At 37.4% G+C, this 15,142-nt stretch overlaps 1 protein-coding gene across 1 annotated transcript in view; it reads right to left on the bottom strand.

Annotated features, from left to right (window-relative positions):
- The window catches only part of KIAA0586 (KIAA0586 ortholog), a 73,332-nt gene that overhangs the window by 14,728 nt on the left and 43,462 nt on the right, over positions 1-15,142 (bottom strand). Inside the window, exons 29-30 of the mRNA XM_059819288.1 lie at positions 13,912-14,051; positions 9,086-9,173 (exon numbers count right to left, since the gene is read on the bottom strand). Coding sequence (XP_059675271.1) covers positions 9,086-9,173; positions 13,912-14,051 — 228 coding nt within the window. The remainder of the gene's footprint in view (positions 1-9,085; positions 9,174-13,911; positions 14,052-15,142) is intronic.

Below are 15,142 nucleotides of genomic sequence, written 5' to 3'. Positions count from 1 at the left end.
TTTTTTTTCCTGAATGACAGCATTCATGATAAAAACCAGAACACAGTAGTCCACAGACAAAATTTAACCCATCTCCATCATTTACTACTGTTCCTTGCAAACGCAGTCACCAAAAACACATTTGCCACTGGTATTTCAGAGATGAGGATTTGTGGTATTTTAATTTCAAAATTAGTTTTATGGAAGATGAAAAGTGTTTTAACCAAGTTCTACATTTGCACGTTATTCAACACTATTACAAAATGCAGTCCCATATGCAACCTCAGCAGTGAGCAACAGGTCACGCATGACAACGTTAATCTTCACTCACCAGTCCTTACCCTATTTTTAAGAAGAAAGCTACTTCGGCAGACTGCATTTCTCAAAATCAGCATGTTATCAAAGAGTAGCATTACCATTATTTACATAGTATTCTTCATTTGGAAGACATCCTAGATAACATTTACTCCATGCTGTTGCCTTATTTGAAAGTTTCCTGGGCTCCTAGTCTTAAGAAATGAATCAATGTGGGAACTGGAAACATATTTATATTTAATTATAGGCAGTCATTGTATCACTGTATTGAGAAGGTGGTGCTGGAAAAACCTGGCCTCTCTTCAGTGCATGAAGTAGAAGGTCTGTTTACTCCTAAAGTACCTAGAAAAATAAGCAAATAAATTACCTAGTAACCACACTGTTCATGAGCATGAAAACTGCCTGTAAGTGAAGGCCTTTCACAATATAATAAGCACTAAAATTAAAAAAAATAACATTACAATTTGACTGTGGACACCAATCATCTAAATATCCATCTTTATTGGCCAGTTAGGTTTTATTAATAACTTTACAGCTATGCCTTGCCTCTGCTAACAGTGCAAAAATTTACAAAGCATTAAAAAAGAAAAAGAAAAAGCTTAACGGCTGAGAACGACAGCTTTTGTAAATGCCCCATCTCCTTTATAAAAGAGGTTTGGAGGCAGACAGTCAGAATCTGTGGGTTATTCATCACTCACATTAAGCTACCTCCACTCAGCATATACACTCTTGTCCTAGTAATTTCTCTTCTACCCAGCCACTCCCCACACAACAGCTGGCTCCTGCCAGTTTCTATATAGTGCTTTAAAAAGCTGAATTCAGAGCTCTTTAAGAACAGGTAAAGCGAAAGGGAGTTCGGCTGTCTCTGCCCAAGGATCACCAAAACCAACACAGCGGGGAAAGCAGAAGCTGTTCTTTCTGTTGCGTGGCTCTCAGACATGCACAAGCCACAGAATTATAAACGGCAACATCTGCCTTCCCTGCCAACCAGAAAAATAAAACAAACTCAGCACATACTGAAGACAGAAAGCCTACATTTCTCCTATCACAGTGCTATATCCGTTTTTCCAAGTTGAAGTATGTGTTTGTAATACTCCTTACTTCACCTGTCACCATACAGTATCCATGTAATGTGTTGCCAGCACCCAAAGGCATCAAGACATCTCGGACTGATACTGATGCCTTTTCTAAAAGAAATGCAACTTTCAGGCTAAAAAAGAAATGTGAGATAAGAGGCCTACTTAAATGACTATTAATCTAAGTAAGGATGGTCATCCTAGAAGATCCTATAGTGCATCTGCCAGATGAACTAACAGAATCAGCAGCAGGTCTACCTGAGACAGCTGGAATGGTTCCTGACTCCAGCTTAGCTGGCATTGATGTACCAGGCTGAAAACGATAGTGACTGAGGAGTGTGAATACACCTTACTCAGGAAACTGCCTTTGCAGGCTGTAATCTCTGGCAGAAGCTGTAGCATACTCCTGGAGGTAGAAACTCCAACAAAATGTTCTGCTGAATAAGAAAAAGACAATGCTATTTCTTACAACACATCTTGTTATAGTGACATACTGAGGCACATTGTTTAGAACAACTAGGAATCTCAATTTAAAATCATTTGCCATCACTGCTAACAAATAGGCATGTGAATTAAAGCAGTACAAGACCATAAAAATTGAATGCCTCTTTACAACATTATGACAGAAGATGATGTGTAAAGGGATTTCAGACTCAATTATATGTCTATAAATGAGTAGCAGGTTCAGGAGAGACTATTCTGATCATTTTCCATGACCTACCACAACACATAGGCCACAGAACAGCTAAGCACGCTTACTTTCTAGATGCACATCAGTTCTTTCTGACTAAACCATGGGCTCAGAGCTGTGGAACCACTAATTTGTGAGAAACTTCTCCCTCCAGAGAAGAGCTAACTGGAAACAACCCTCAGGCTGATGTAAGCATTAAGTACATGGGGAGTCTCTGTCCTGAGGTGGCTTGCCCAAGCCCATTAATTTTTTGTGTGTGTCCCCCATTTATATAAGCAATGTTTGCATGAAAGGGGAAAGCAGGTCAGCCTAGTCAGCTTGCTACCATCTGCTTTTATTCAGAGTTACTCAAGATCAGTGCCAGTGGGATCAGTGCCCATTTAGGGGGGTTATTGTGTGTGTTTATTTTTTGCTCTTTACAATGAAGGCAACAGCAATTACTGTAAGTTTGTAAAAGTGCATACAAATCATAACACACAATACAAAGCTGCTTCAGTCAGATCCTAGCGTGTTTACGAATCCTACACAGGCTGTGAGAAAGACTTCTTTGGCACAACAATTTGGATAGACTGGTGAGGAGTGTGTTAGTGTCCAGGAGATCTGAAACTGTGTTTAATATTTGCTATCAAGACCATACCCTGCTTGCAATGCACAGCGACTCCAGCTTATTCCCCACTCCACGAGAATCTCACACAGAAGAAAAAGCATCGCATTCTAGCTTGGCCCCCAGACGGGTTGACAATAGGTGGATTAATACAACTGGGAACTGGAACTGGTAAAAGAGCAAAGGTAGACTGCCAAAGTGGAAATAGCAATTCAGGGCACTCAGCTTGTACATTCCAGCTCTTAAAAGTAGATATGCAGCAGCAAGAGGTACTTTCCTCTTAATGAGAATTCTGCCTAGAACATGCCTGGCCACAAGCTACAAAAAACCCCACAACCCCAAAACCAACGAAAAAACCGCAAACACCACCAAACCTATAAAAAGGGAAAAAAAGGAAAAATATGGAGAAATCCGCATTGTGGGGATGAGGCAATGTTGCTGCGTGCAGCTTAGCAGAACTGCCAGGCAGTCTGGACTACATTGGTTCCAGCAGGTAGTCACAAGTATTTGAAAAGCAAATGCAATTATGAATCAATATTTTTGTAAGAAATTCTAATAAACTTGGAAGTAAAATCCTTTACATGATGAAGATATACTTAAGAACAGAAGATCCTCAAAACCGTCTGGTGTCTGTGTGATGTGATACAGACAGCTGATGCTCAGCGGGCATGCATACTGGGCACCACGTGGTATTTTGAGGCAAAAAGGACATACAAACTCCAGAAGGTACATTGAACGCTTTATGCAGCAGTAGCATGGGTTTTCAGCTTACCTGTATGAAAAAGGGACTAGTCCCTCATTTGCACATTACAACCCCCATGCATGAGTGAAATACCAGGCTTAATTTTGTCACTGCCCTGAACTTTAGGTTTATGATACGTAAAATGCACTTTCAGGGATGCCATAGCTCACTGGATTAGATCACCTGCAATCCTTTAAAATCTAGGCTTGAAGAAGGAATCAGATGAGAATTCTGGGTATTTACCTTAAGCCCCAGTAAATCTGAAAAAAGACAAGTAAAAATCCAAGTATTTGACAGTCTCCATAGCAAGTAATCCTTTAAGTAGTGATCATGTCCGTTTGAGTAAGTTTTTCTTTCCCTTTCTCCAGAAAAAACCCAACTGGTGCTGGAATTTCAGTGAAAATCCCTGCTGCTGTGTACAGACCAGAGGAGGGACTTGGTACAGGAATACAACCTGAATCTCAGCAAAATAAGTGTACTTTAAACACCTTCCCTCCGAAGATTGACCATATATACATCCAGCATGGAGCAGAAGTTGATTCTCATGCAGACTGTACAAGGGAAACTTGAATATATACAAAACTGCGCAGATTTCATGATGGGTGTAAAGCATCACCTCTATAGGCACCAAGGGAAGACTACAAAGGGAAGTTTTCTGCCTTTGCACATACCTCCCACAGCAAAAGCCTCAGCACAAGGTCAGAAGAAATGTCTTGACAATACCACAGCAGTGAGAGAGCACTGTATCCCCTCTGTGCCATTTAAGGAGGCATGAGTAAGAGGAAAACTAACTCTCAGCCTCTTTGAAATTGAAGAAAATTGCCAAGTGAACAAAAACCTAATGCATGTAGCTCAGTAAGAAAAGGGCCAGGTGACACGTGATGTGAACTGGACTCCAGAGGAGAATGACTTCTACCCGAGCATGCCAGTCCAGTAGGAAATCCTCAGACTGCAAGGCAATATGAGCCTGCTTGGTACAGTTTCCTTTAAGTATAAACTGGGTTTTTTGGTTTTTCATTTCTCCATCTGATTACTTGGATTTCAATTAATTTACATGCTTCAAAAAAATCAAATTACATTCTAGGAGTCTAAAAAACATACCAGGGAGATTTGTGCTTCACCTGCTAGAAGTTCCTGTTGTTCATGCCTTTTGCACAAATAAGTGAGGGGAAGAAATGACAGGTCTAGGAGACTGAAGGATCATTTCCCAGAAAGAGATCTTTTGGGAATGGGTGCAAGGATGTGCACAGTCCCATGAAACCCACCGCAGTTCCTGGTGCTTCGTTTCCGAGGACCCTAACTTCAAGCAGCAGAACACACCCACAGTAGAAGGACATTATTGTCTACAGTAACAATTCTACACAAGACTTTGCCTTAAGCTAGGAAAAATCAAACTTCTGTTTTAACATTTTGTCTGAAAAATAACTAAAGTAACTCAGTGGGAAAAGAGGCAACCATAGATATAAATGGCACTTCTTAACAGATAAATAATATTTACAAAAGCCAAGAAATTCAAAACTCCTGTTCCAAATGTACTGTAACACAGCTAAATATTGACTTACAGTAATTCAAAACTAGAAACTTAAATATGGCTACTGAGGATTTTATGTGGGGTTATTATGCAAAATGCATACTTATTACTCAGATGCATGTTTTCTAATGCATGGGCTATCACGTAACTATGGTCACATATGCAGAAAAAGCAAAAGAAAACTCTTTGAGAACTGGTGTTCTAAACCACTTGGAGCACCTGAAAGCTAACGACTACTTACAAAAAAGACAGAGTTTCCATGGGAAACACAGCTTTGCTTTTCCTGACTTGCCTGAATGTAAAGTATATTAACTGAATTATGTCAGTGAGCCATCTGATAGCACGGGAAGGTAACTGTATAGGAAAACCAGCGTCAAAATAGACCAGAAATGAGAGTTCTGAAGAAGCACTGAAAAACTTACATAAATCTCCAACAGGACATTTGCTTCAAAAATGCCATTATTATAGCTAATTATACCTCAATTTCTCAGAAATTAGTCAAATTCAAGAGCAATGTAGGCTACGCAAACTATTTCTACCTCTCAGGTTGTGGTGGTACTCCCTACAGTGTAAAAGAATAGCTCTGTTTTGCTTTACTAGCTGCTGTTTTCAGGGTGGTATGGACAGTCTCTAGCAAAAGCCTTTAGTGAAATTCAGTCCAAAAAAAGAAACAGCAGGATATTAAGGAGAAAGTAAACTTTCAGTAGAATTGTTGTTAAGAGTTTGACCAAAACAGTTCCAGTTCCAAGAAAAAAATAAAGACCTTTAGCCTTATCCTAATCTTCTTCCTTCCTTGAAGCATCTGTTAGAGATTTGCCTCATGCCACAATAGTTTTAAGAAAAAATAACCTATAAACCTAACTCAGAGCAATCCCTGGCTGAAGAAGAGAGGCAAAGAAGTATTTAGTTATAGCCATATTTTCAGTGTTACAGTTTTCAATACAGCATAATGTCAATGTTAACACAGAAGTAGCCCATTTTCAATACTGAACAGGGACTCTGGAAGCTTTATTTTTTTATACAGACTGTTTTAAGGGCTTCTTGCCCTCTTATTCATTTATTGCACAGATCATCTCCTCCCACAAGCAATTGTGCAATCTCTCTTTGGCAACAAAGCCAATTGCTTAGTGTCCCAATATTACTTTCCCATGTACTTATGGATGCCTGAATATAATTCACTAGCTGGAGATAAAAAGGAATTACTATCATGAAGTTGTGCTCTCTAGGTCACATTTTGAGAGTCTGTGCTGTAGAAAAATAATTAAGTGAAGCTACATCTACCTCTTCGTTCTGAGCTGCTCATATTAAAGTTTAAAAATGCTCTGCAGTCAAGCATTGCCACCTGTTCTTTCATTTTAATTTAAAAATTCTGAATCATGTTAATATAAGCCTGAAAATGCTTGTATTCTGGAAATACGTGCATTCACCAACCACAACAATTACTATCATATTAAATTTACGAAGATATATTAAAGAATGGTACAAAGATTAAAGGGTATTGTAAAGCCAAAAATATATATGCATGTATATAATATACTACAAATATATGTTTTCAAACCACTGTCTCCACTATGTCTAGAGAAGGCACACATTTCAATTAATAATACATTCAGGCTTTATTTTCAGTTGTAACTTTCAGGACACATTACCCTTTCAGGCATGATATTGTAACAGTCCTACTGAACTTCAACTTTCATTAGAAGACATCAATCAACTTTCTTTCACTGAAAACACATGTTCACTGTAGACCACAAAAATTTTTTAAACAACAAAAGAAAGCTCTAGTATGTATGTATTTATGACCATAGACAAAAGATGAATCAGATCTTGTCATGTATTTATCAATTAAATAAAAAAAGGCTTTTTTGACATCCAACTCTAAGTCCAAAATAATTTCCCTTTTTGCCCAACACCCTGAATTCACCTTTCATTTCAGGGCTCTAGATTTTCTAAGCTCTAATACCAATACAACCACTTACCCTTTAAACTCTGAAAAAATACCTAAATGGTCCTGCCTCTGAAATGCTTCTCCATTTTCAGGCAAGCACTCATTGTCCCTTGATATCTCAGTAAAGGCAACTGTTTGACATGAAGTTTTTATAAACGGCATGCTTTGAACTCACAGTAACAGATGTGCTTAATTTTAAAATGTTGTATTTACTTAAACCCATGTATACTTATCATGTTGCAAGTTTTCATTTTTCTTTCAAATGATTCTTATTAATTTTTACCCTCAACTTTTTGAGTAATAAATTCACTGTGGTGAAGCTTATAGAGACAAGACCTTCTGTTTAAAACTGACAGACAGTTGTTTCCATTTGCAAATCCTCTAGATTTTTATTGTCTTATTAAACACGTATACTTTGAATGAGATTTAAATTATCTTGGTATATAAATCATCATCTTTTTTATTCCTCTCAAAGAAAATTGACTACTGCCATCTCGTGGCCAAACGTTTTCAACTGAGGCACAGCCGGCTGGACTGTGCTCAAATACCTTGTATTACAGTATAGGTAAGTTATTTTTTTTTAAAGATAAATATTCCAGAAAATAACAGATTCAATAAAAAAAAGTTTTACTCCATTTCCGTCCCTCTCTAACACCCTACTCAGTGATACAGGCTGGAAGTGTTAGGAAGAGTATCCCCCCTTTCCACCTTCTCTGTGATGCTTAATAGGAAGTATTGGGGAAGAAGAAGAAAAGGAAGATTCCTATAACCACTATTAAGGAAAACTGTTTTTAAAGCTGGGGACAAGTTGATCCTGCAAAGCACATAATTTCCTTTTTGGCGATTTAGAGGTCATACTCAACTTATTGGAAATTCACTTTCCTTAGGCAATTTGGATTTTCTGAACACCAGAGGAAAAATACCATTCTTCCTATTAGAAACAATCATTGCAATATTTTCAACCAATATTAAAGAGTTAACCCGCATTATTTAATAAATTAAGCCTTTATTTACCAACTTTAAAAACATGTGTTGATAAATGTCCCTGAAACAAAACATATACATGCACTACGGTATGCCACTTTAGTTCTGTAAGCTTTTCCACTAATTGTCCATAGAAGCTAAGTTTTAGATTATTCATAACTTTCTTCGTATGTAAACCACGGTTTTGAAATTAGGTTCCAAGTCCCACGACCAATAACATTGGCCTAGGGCTTTTCTTACCACTTAGAAATAGTTGAAACAAAATAATTTCATCAGAATTATAATTTGATTAGATGTTTCAAAAAAATTAAATGGAAGAAGTTCAAAGAATTATTTTAAAAAGGGCTTGAAGGAAGAATTTGTCTATACTAGGGTGGAGCAATTATAATTGCCTATATTGTAGACATGCAGGCTTTTAGACTGCTGTTCTTAGCGCGTAAGATTAAAACTGCTCCATATCTCACTCTATCACCTCCACAAACTTATTAGCTGCTAAAACAATTTGATATGGCAGTAATATGCGCAGTTTATCTTATTTCCAACACTGACTTGAACTACAATAAACAAAAATATTCTCTCCCTCTCATGCAATATCCTTAACGCTTTTAACAAACACTACTAAGTAATCTCCAAAAATCGCATTGTTATGCGTAGATAATACATAGTGATTTTCTTTTGTGAAGGACACTATCTGTTACACACTAGCTTGAAGCCCACTTCAAACCAGGCCATTTTAACACTGAAAATATTTTTTTTTCTCCACATTTGCGTGATCTTAACTTTGTATTCTCTTCCAGCTCTCCTCTAGCATCTCTGCATTTTCTCACACATATGAACCACTGCCATCTACCACAACATTATGAACATTTTGTTTGCTGAACAGCATTCTATAAAAAAATTAAGATTCAGTTGACTACATAATATGCACATTGTAATGCTCTTGGCAAATAAAAGTTTAAATAAATACTTAATTTCAAGGATTCTGATGACTTACAGACACATTTCCAATCCTTTCAGTGCACCCCAACAATATCATAACTATGTACGCAGATTTATACACACTATATGTAAATGTTTGGAAATTGTGGGAATTTGGTAGTAGTGAAAACAAAATTTTAAAAAAATCAGAACTTCATTATATATCAGTATACAACAACATTTAAAAGCAATGTGCTTAACTGAAAGAACTATGTTTGCTTATTGACATTGATTTACCTTCTTGTTGCATCTCTTCAGACTTCCTTCTCACATGAATAACTCGGGGTCTCACAGCCTCAACTTGTGCAGCTCCTCGGCTTTCCTCCTATATATCATACATTAAAATCATATTACAAATCTGACTTTTGATGTAAAAACACAGTAAAGTTATGTGGAGCTTCAAGAAACATCCAAAGAGGTTTTTAAAGTTTCATTAAAGGATATGCACTTGTTCTCCTTCCTTTTGACTTCAAAAGAATTCAGATCTGAACAATGCTATTTCCTCTAGATGAACATCCTGGGAGCAGTACGTATGGCAAATTGCCATTTAGACCTGAAGACACAGGAGACCCTCAATTTCTACTCAAAGCATGTGGTGGAAAGAATGTAAGATTTCTCTAGCTTTCTTCAATACCCAGGACTTCTCACTAGGTATTATCCTCCTGAGTAAAAAGGGGAAGTTGAAAGGGAAAAGAAAAATAAAAATTTCAGCACGTGTGTTGGAAAACCAATGCCAAGTATAAAATTTACTTCCTTGACCATGTTTTTAAGACCATTTTCTGCTCTTCCTGAAATGCTCTTCAGGACCTAGGTCTGCAACAATGCCTATGGGAAAACAGTTTCTTAGAAGCAAAAAACACTCTTTGTGTTAAAAAGGGAGACATCGTATTTGTCAGGTACACTTGTTATCTTATGTGTTAACTAGAACAGGAATTGTGGCCCAAGGAGATTCCACTACATGTAGACAGGAAACACGAGAAGTGCAAAACAGAGTCATGGAGACCTAGAAGACTTAATCATTCTCTAAGACAAATTTGATTTCATCAGTTATTTTGTTGATCCCATAGATTAATTTAAGTTTTTTAACGAAGATTCTTAAAGGAGGAGGAACACGAGAAAGATCATAAATGTTTGCATATCACACAGCGTTTGGAGCCTATGGACAGAATTGCTATATGACTTCTGGGAAAATTATATGCCCTGAGAAGCAATGGCATGGATATTCTCTTGAAGACCTGATGACAAAGTACCAGTGGTATTTTGCTCCCCAAAAGGTAAAAAAGGAAGAAAAGGAAAGCGTGCTTCAGTTCTCCATGAGAATCCCTCCACTATTGTGGAGGCCACAAGTGAAACAAACAGCCAAAAATACAGATGAAAAGAAGAAAATTTTTATGTCTGGCAAACAATAAGCATGGTGCCAACTACACAATCGGGACTTCCCATTTCTTTCAGCTAACAACTGTCTCCTATGATAACAGAAATCTCAACAGTCATAATATTGCTTCTCGTGTACTTAATCATTTAAGCCAGTCTTGCAAAACTCAGGAGGCACAAAAAGATAAGCCATTCAGTCACTGTCTTTTCCTCAATGGCTGCATAGACATGTTTACACTCCGCAATGAACAAAGCGTAGAGAGGGCTACACTAGTAGATAGCATGTCATCTCTAACACACACCAACACAACCTCACCAGCACAGCTGTCAGCATAAGCTGATAAAAGTGAATATACATGCACCTGAGATCAAGCTCGCATAGCCGCAAGGCACTATGTGCATGGACAGACCAGTTAGGACTGGCATTAACTTAGGCACCTCTACACACCACGATGTTGACCAACTCTGTTCATCATTTAAAGCTGACAAGGTAAGAGTTGAGGTGATTTTCTGAAAGCACAAAGGTCTCACGATGTGATCGAAGGCCACCAAAGTTACAGAACATTAAATGTAAGCAGTATATGAGTCCATTTGAAGTGGCTTTTTGTTTTGTTTTGGATTTTTAATACGACAAACCAAAAAACAGTTTAAACTCAACTGAGGTGCAAACAGAAGTTAAGAGATAACACATAGATTCATAACCCACAATTATGCATTCCTGCAGATTAAAAAAACATGTCTTTTCAAATACTAAAAATGAAAGCTAATGAGAATACCAAAGTGACAATCCCACTTAAAAAATGTTGATTGTATAAAAACATTCATACTTACATAAGAACATTATGAAAATATTTTGCAACTAACTGATTTTCTAAGTTTTTAACAATGCATTTGGGACTTCAAATGTTTTAGATTTACCATCTTTGAAATGTTCAGCCACACAAATATGACTTCAATGTTCATCTCCCTCCCATGATCAAAATGATTTATCTAGAATAGGAAGAGCCCAGCTTCTTCCTATTCATTCTCTTGCTTCTTACAGCTAAGAGCACAGGGGCAAAGTGGTCACAAATAATAGTCAATTCCTGTATCATTGCACAAGAATGGACAGAAGGGCTCAAACCGAAGATGCATTTAGTCTGGCATTCTGTCTAACAGTGGCTAAAAGCATATATAAATCTCAAAAAAATCCAATGCCAGAAAATGGAGGAGCAACCAAGGAATTTGGGTAGATAAGAAAATTCCTATATTACTTAAGCCATTTTTTCTGGAGTGAGTGACCACACAGACTTCACTCTTCATGACTTTGCTCCTGCCCTACATGAAAGGACAATGCTCCTTCTGTTGGCCAAAATCTGAACTACACACCAGTGCCAGGGAGCAAACAAGTGGTACTTATATGGCAGCTCCACATCACTGCCCACAACCTGCCTGAAATGAGGATCCTGTTCAGACAGATTACAGAAACCACCTGAGCTTTGCCATAACAAACCCTAACATCCAGGAGGATCATTCCCAGTTAAATCAGAACAAAGCTCTACCAAACCCATGGCCAGCTGGACACCATCTCAAATGCAGTATATTTTCTCCAGCTTCTCAGCAAACACCATGAAAAGCCTAGTTTCACTCCTAAATAGATTAATCTTCTTGCTTTGTATGTAGCCGATAGTTTAATTTCAAGGAAGGCAAAACACTGCCTGGAGATGAAAAACAAGATGTGAAACAACTGATATGAGAGTCAGTGACTAACTTGGGAGGAAATTTTTTAAGTAGTTTTAAGTGATTATTGCCTTAAACATTAGAGAAGTAATTATTCTGAAAGCCTGGGTATCTCTTGCTCTCTTAGCTGATGTTACCAGAAAATCTGTTTCCTACAGGCAGGTGACAAAGCAGATCCAGCCATAGATCTGAATAAAGATGACATGCCTAATTGAAACTAGGGGAAAGGTTCATCATTGTTACATGGTAGATAGATGCTGTCAAAACAAGCTTTCAAATCATCTGGTACAGGGATTTTTATTTTTTTTTCAGAGAAGGATGTACAGATTTAGTAGAGGATCTTAGGGAGCATGGCTTTGCCCCATGCAGGATAGACGTTTACTGTGGTTATCGCTTATAGGTATGGTCACATCATAGAAAAGCTACGAAAAATTTAGAAATAGAAAAATTTAGCCTGTGAGAAACAGTGATTTAGAGTCTTATGTCAGGAACACCCATGTACAGGAAGAGATCATTTTGTTTTGGGGGAAAAAAACCAAAACAAACAAAACCACACACACAAAGTTCAGGAGTTTGTTTGGTTTGGAGGGCGGGTGAGTTTTATACGCCAGCAGGCAAAAAAACCCACACTAAGGGTTCAGATGCAAGAAAAAGTTTCTAAAGATAAGATATTATGTAACTATCTGTATATTTTCTATGAAAGACACTATGTCAGATCACCTTACCTTTCTTGCATACGTAAGACTATGTACATGGGTGATCTTACACATAGTACATTATCGTTTGCCTGTACCCAGGCAAACAAAAAAAAAATCAATCCTAACCCCATCAGCTAATTCTCCATAGCATGAGATGCGGGTATCACTGGGTTTTTTATCACAACTAATGGTGCTAAAAGAAGGAAACGTGTTTTACCCTCTCTGTCCCCTTTTACTTTTGGTTAGTGAAACGATAACAAGGATATGAGCTTCACCCCAACAGAATCCAGTCTTGCCTGTGAACAATCATTCCAAGAAATAATATGTTCCAGTGATCTCAAAGTGGAAGAGGTATAACATTTAAAATCTTCTTTGAAGATGCAACACATCACTTCAGATGACATGTTTAAGAACTGCTCAGACACCAAGGGCACAATACACATCAAGGCTCAAAAACATAAAACCAAAGACAGGTCAATATAAGGTACTTTAGGTTATTTTTAATATAGAACATCAGGGAAGGACAGAATGCATCCACAAACCTAGCAACCATGGTAAGGATATTATTACTTTCGAACACACTGTGAAGCTTAACATATTAAAGAGCAATCTGTCACCTCATTTTTAGCTTTTGCCATTCACTATTTGAATTTATCTTCAGTTACCAAGTAAACCACCATCTCTAGGTAACAGCACATACTAATGAAGTAGCAACAGATTAACTCTATAGGTTTCAAGCAGAGATCAATAGGATCTTTCTCTACCTTCAAGTATTCTGAGGTACGTCATCATTACTGCCTTTCCAAACCTGCCCCTACGACAACTGAAGCTCCTGACATGCTGAATCAGTGAGTTACAACTGGTGAGGCCAAACTTCTATTGTTGCTTCCTCTCCCATATATCCATGATGTTATTCTTCTGTATTTGAAGCACTGTGCTCCTAAAATATTGGAATGCCCTATCTGTACTGAGTATTAGATCCTGTAAATAGTATTAGATCCTGTGAGACCAGTGAAGCTGTGAGAAAGTGCAGAAAAGGTAAAAGAGAGGGTCTGAGCCTAACAGAAAGCATATTGTAAGGATTCCATCACAGTAAAAACAATAATTTTTATTACATACGTGTACTTTTGACTTCAGTTTCTCAGCTGAATGTGTCACTTTAAATGCATCACTTCTGTGATGTCAGTCACCACAGTGAAACAGGAAAATTTATTTTCCTAGGTTTCAGTTTGCACTTTCTCACCAGTAACAGAAAAGATCCTTTGAGTTTACCTGGGACAGATCTTCTGAGAGAGATGACACTCTGCAGCTTGGCTGAGCTGCTTGCAGAACAGGATTTGAAACTGGTTGCGATTCCAGTTCGGCCATAAGCATAGGACCACGACTTGTATCTGCATCTCCAAAAATTTCTGCTGAGAGAGAAAAGTAAAGAGAAAAAAATTCCTTGATGAGCTGGAGTAATAATCTCCCGGTCAACTTATGTGGCAGGATGTGGAATCTTTCAAGATTCAACAATGGAAAAAGCAGTGTTAAAGAGAATTATTTCCTCCTTACACAGCTCATTGTATATGCCTGAAATTGTTCTTGTGGGGAAAAAGGAAATAAGAAATACGTGTATGTAGAAATTGAAAAGATAAATCAGTTTTATCATCCATAGATTTGTAACATGGCAAGCATTTACGATAGCTTCAAAGCTGTATAGTTCATCATACCATTATATGCTTAATGAGCGTTATCACACATATCGGAAAGAGATTGGTAAGGCTTCTTCATGAAAATGTTTCACTGTTGTGTGAATGAAAAGAAACCTGTATATAGTCTTTTTTAAAGGGATAATTTGCTACATAATCCAGCATTTATCATGCTTTTGCAGCCTGCAAGTGTGTAAAGCATCTTTATGAAAAACGTACTGACAGCTCATGAACTAACTCTAGCCTTCTGCTATCATACAGAGCCAAAGAATGAATTTTAAGCCTAATTAACTATAATTATTGCTTAATTAACTGTAATTATTGTTCACTTTAAGACTACCTCTGCCACATTTCATTTGCATGTTGGTTTTTATATCCATGACTTTAAGCACTGAAAACAAGGACTTATAAATGAAAGACTGATCATCAAGATGCTGTTACATACCTACATAAGCAATATTTTCTCCATCCTACAAACAGACATCATGTTTCCATAATACAAATAGAAACTGGTCACAAAACTGAAAATACCCATAGACACAATCCCCAGAATTCTTACAGATATTATCTGTGAATGACTCATTCTGACAGAGAAACTGAGTATCCACTGCAAGGCTATATGTACAGAAATATACATCCTGAAATATATGAGCTTTTATACCCATTAGTGTAACTATGATTTAATTTTACCCCTAAAAATAATTCTGAAATAAAATGTAATTGTTGTGGCTATCAGGAAACAGCACTTGTCCTGATTTGCAATAGACTGAAGGAGATGCAGTCTCACATATCAGTGGACAGATACAAAAGAT

The sequence above is a fragment of the Gavia stellata genome, chromosome 7 (assembly GCF_030936135.1).
Source record: "Gavia stellata isolate bGavSte3 chromosome 7, bGavSte3.hap2, whole genome shotgun sequence".
NCBI classification, from domain to species: domain Eukaryota; kingdom Metazoa; phylum Chordata; class Aves; order Gaviiformes; family Gaviidae; genus Gavia; species Gavia stellata.
Note: the sequence above shows the minus strand (reverse complement) of the source record. Positions and strands in the feature narration are given on the sequence as shown.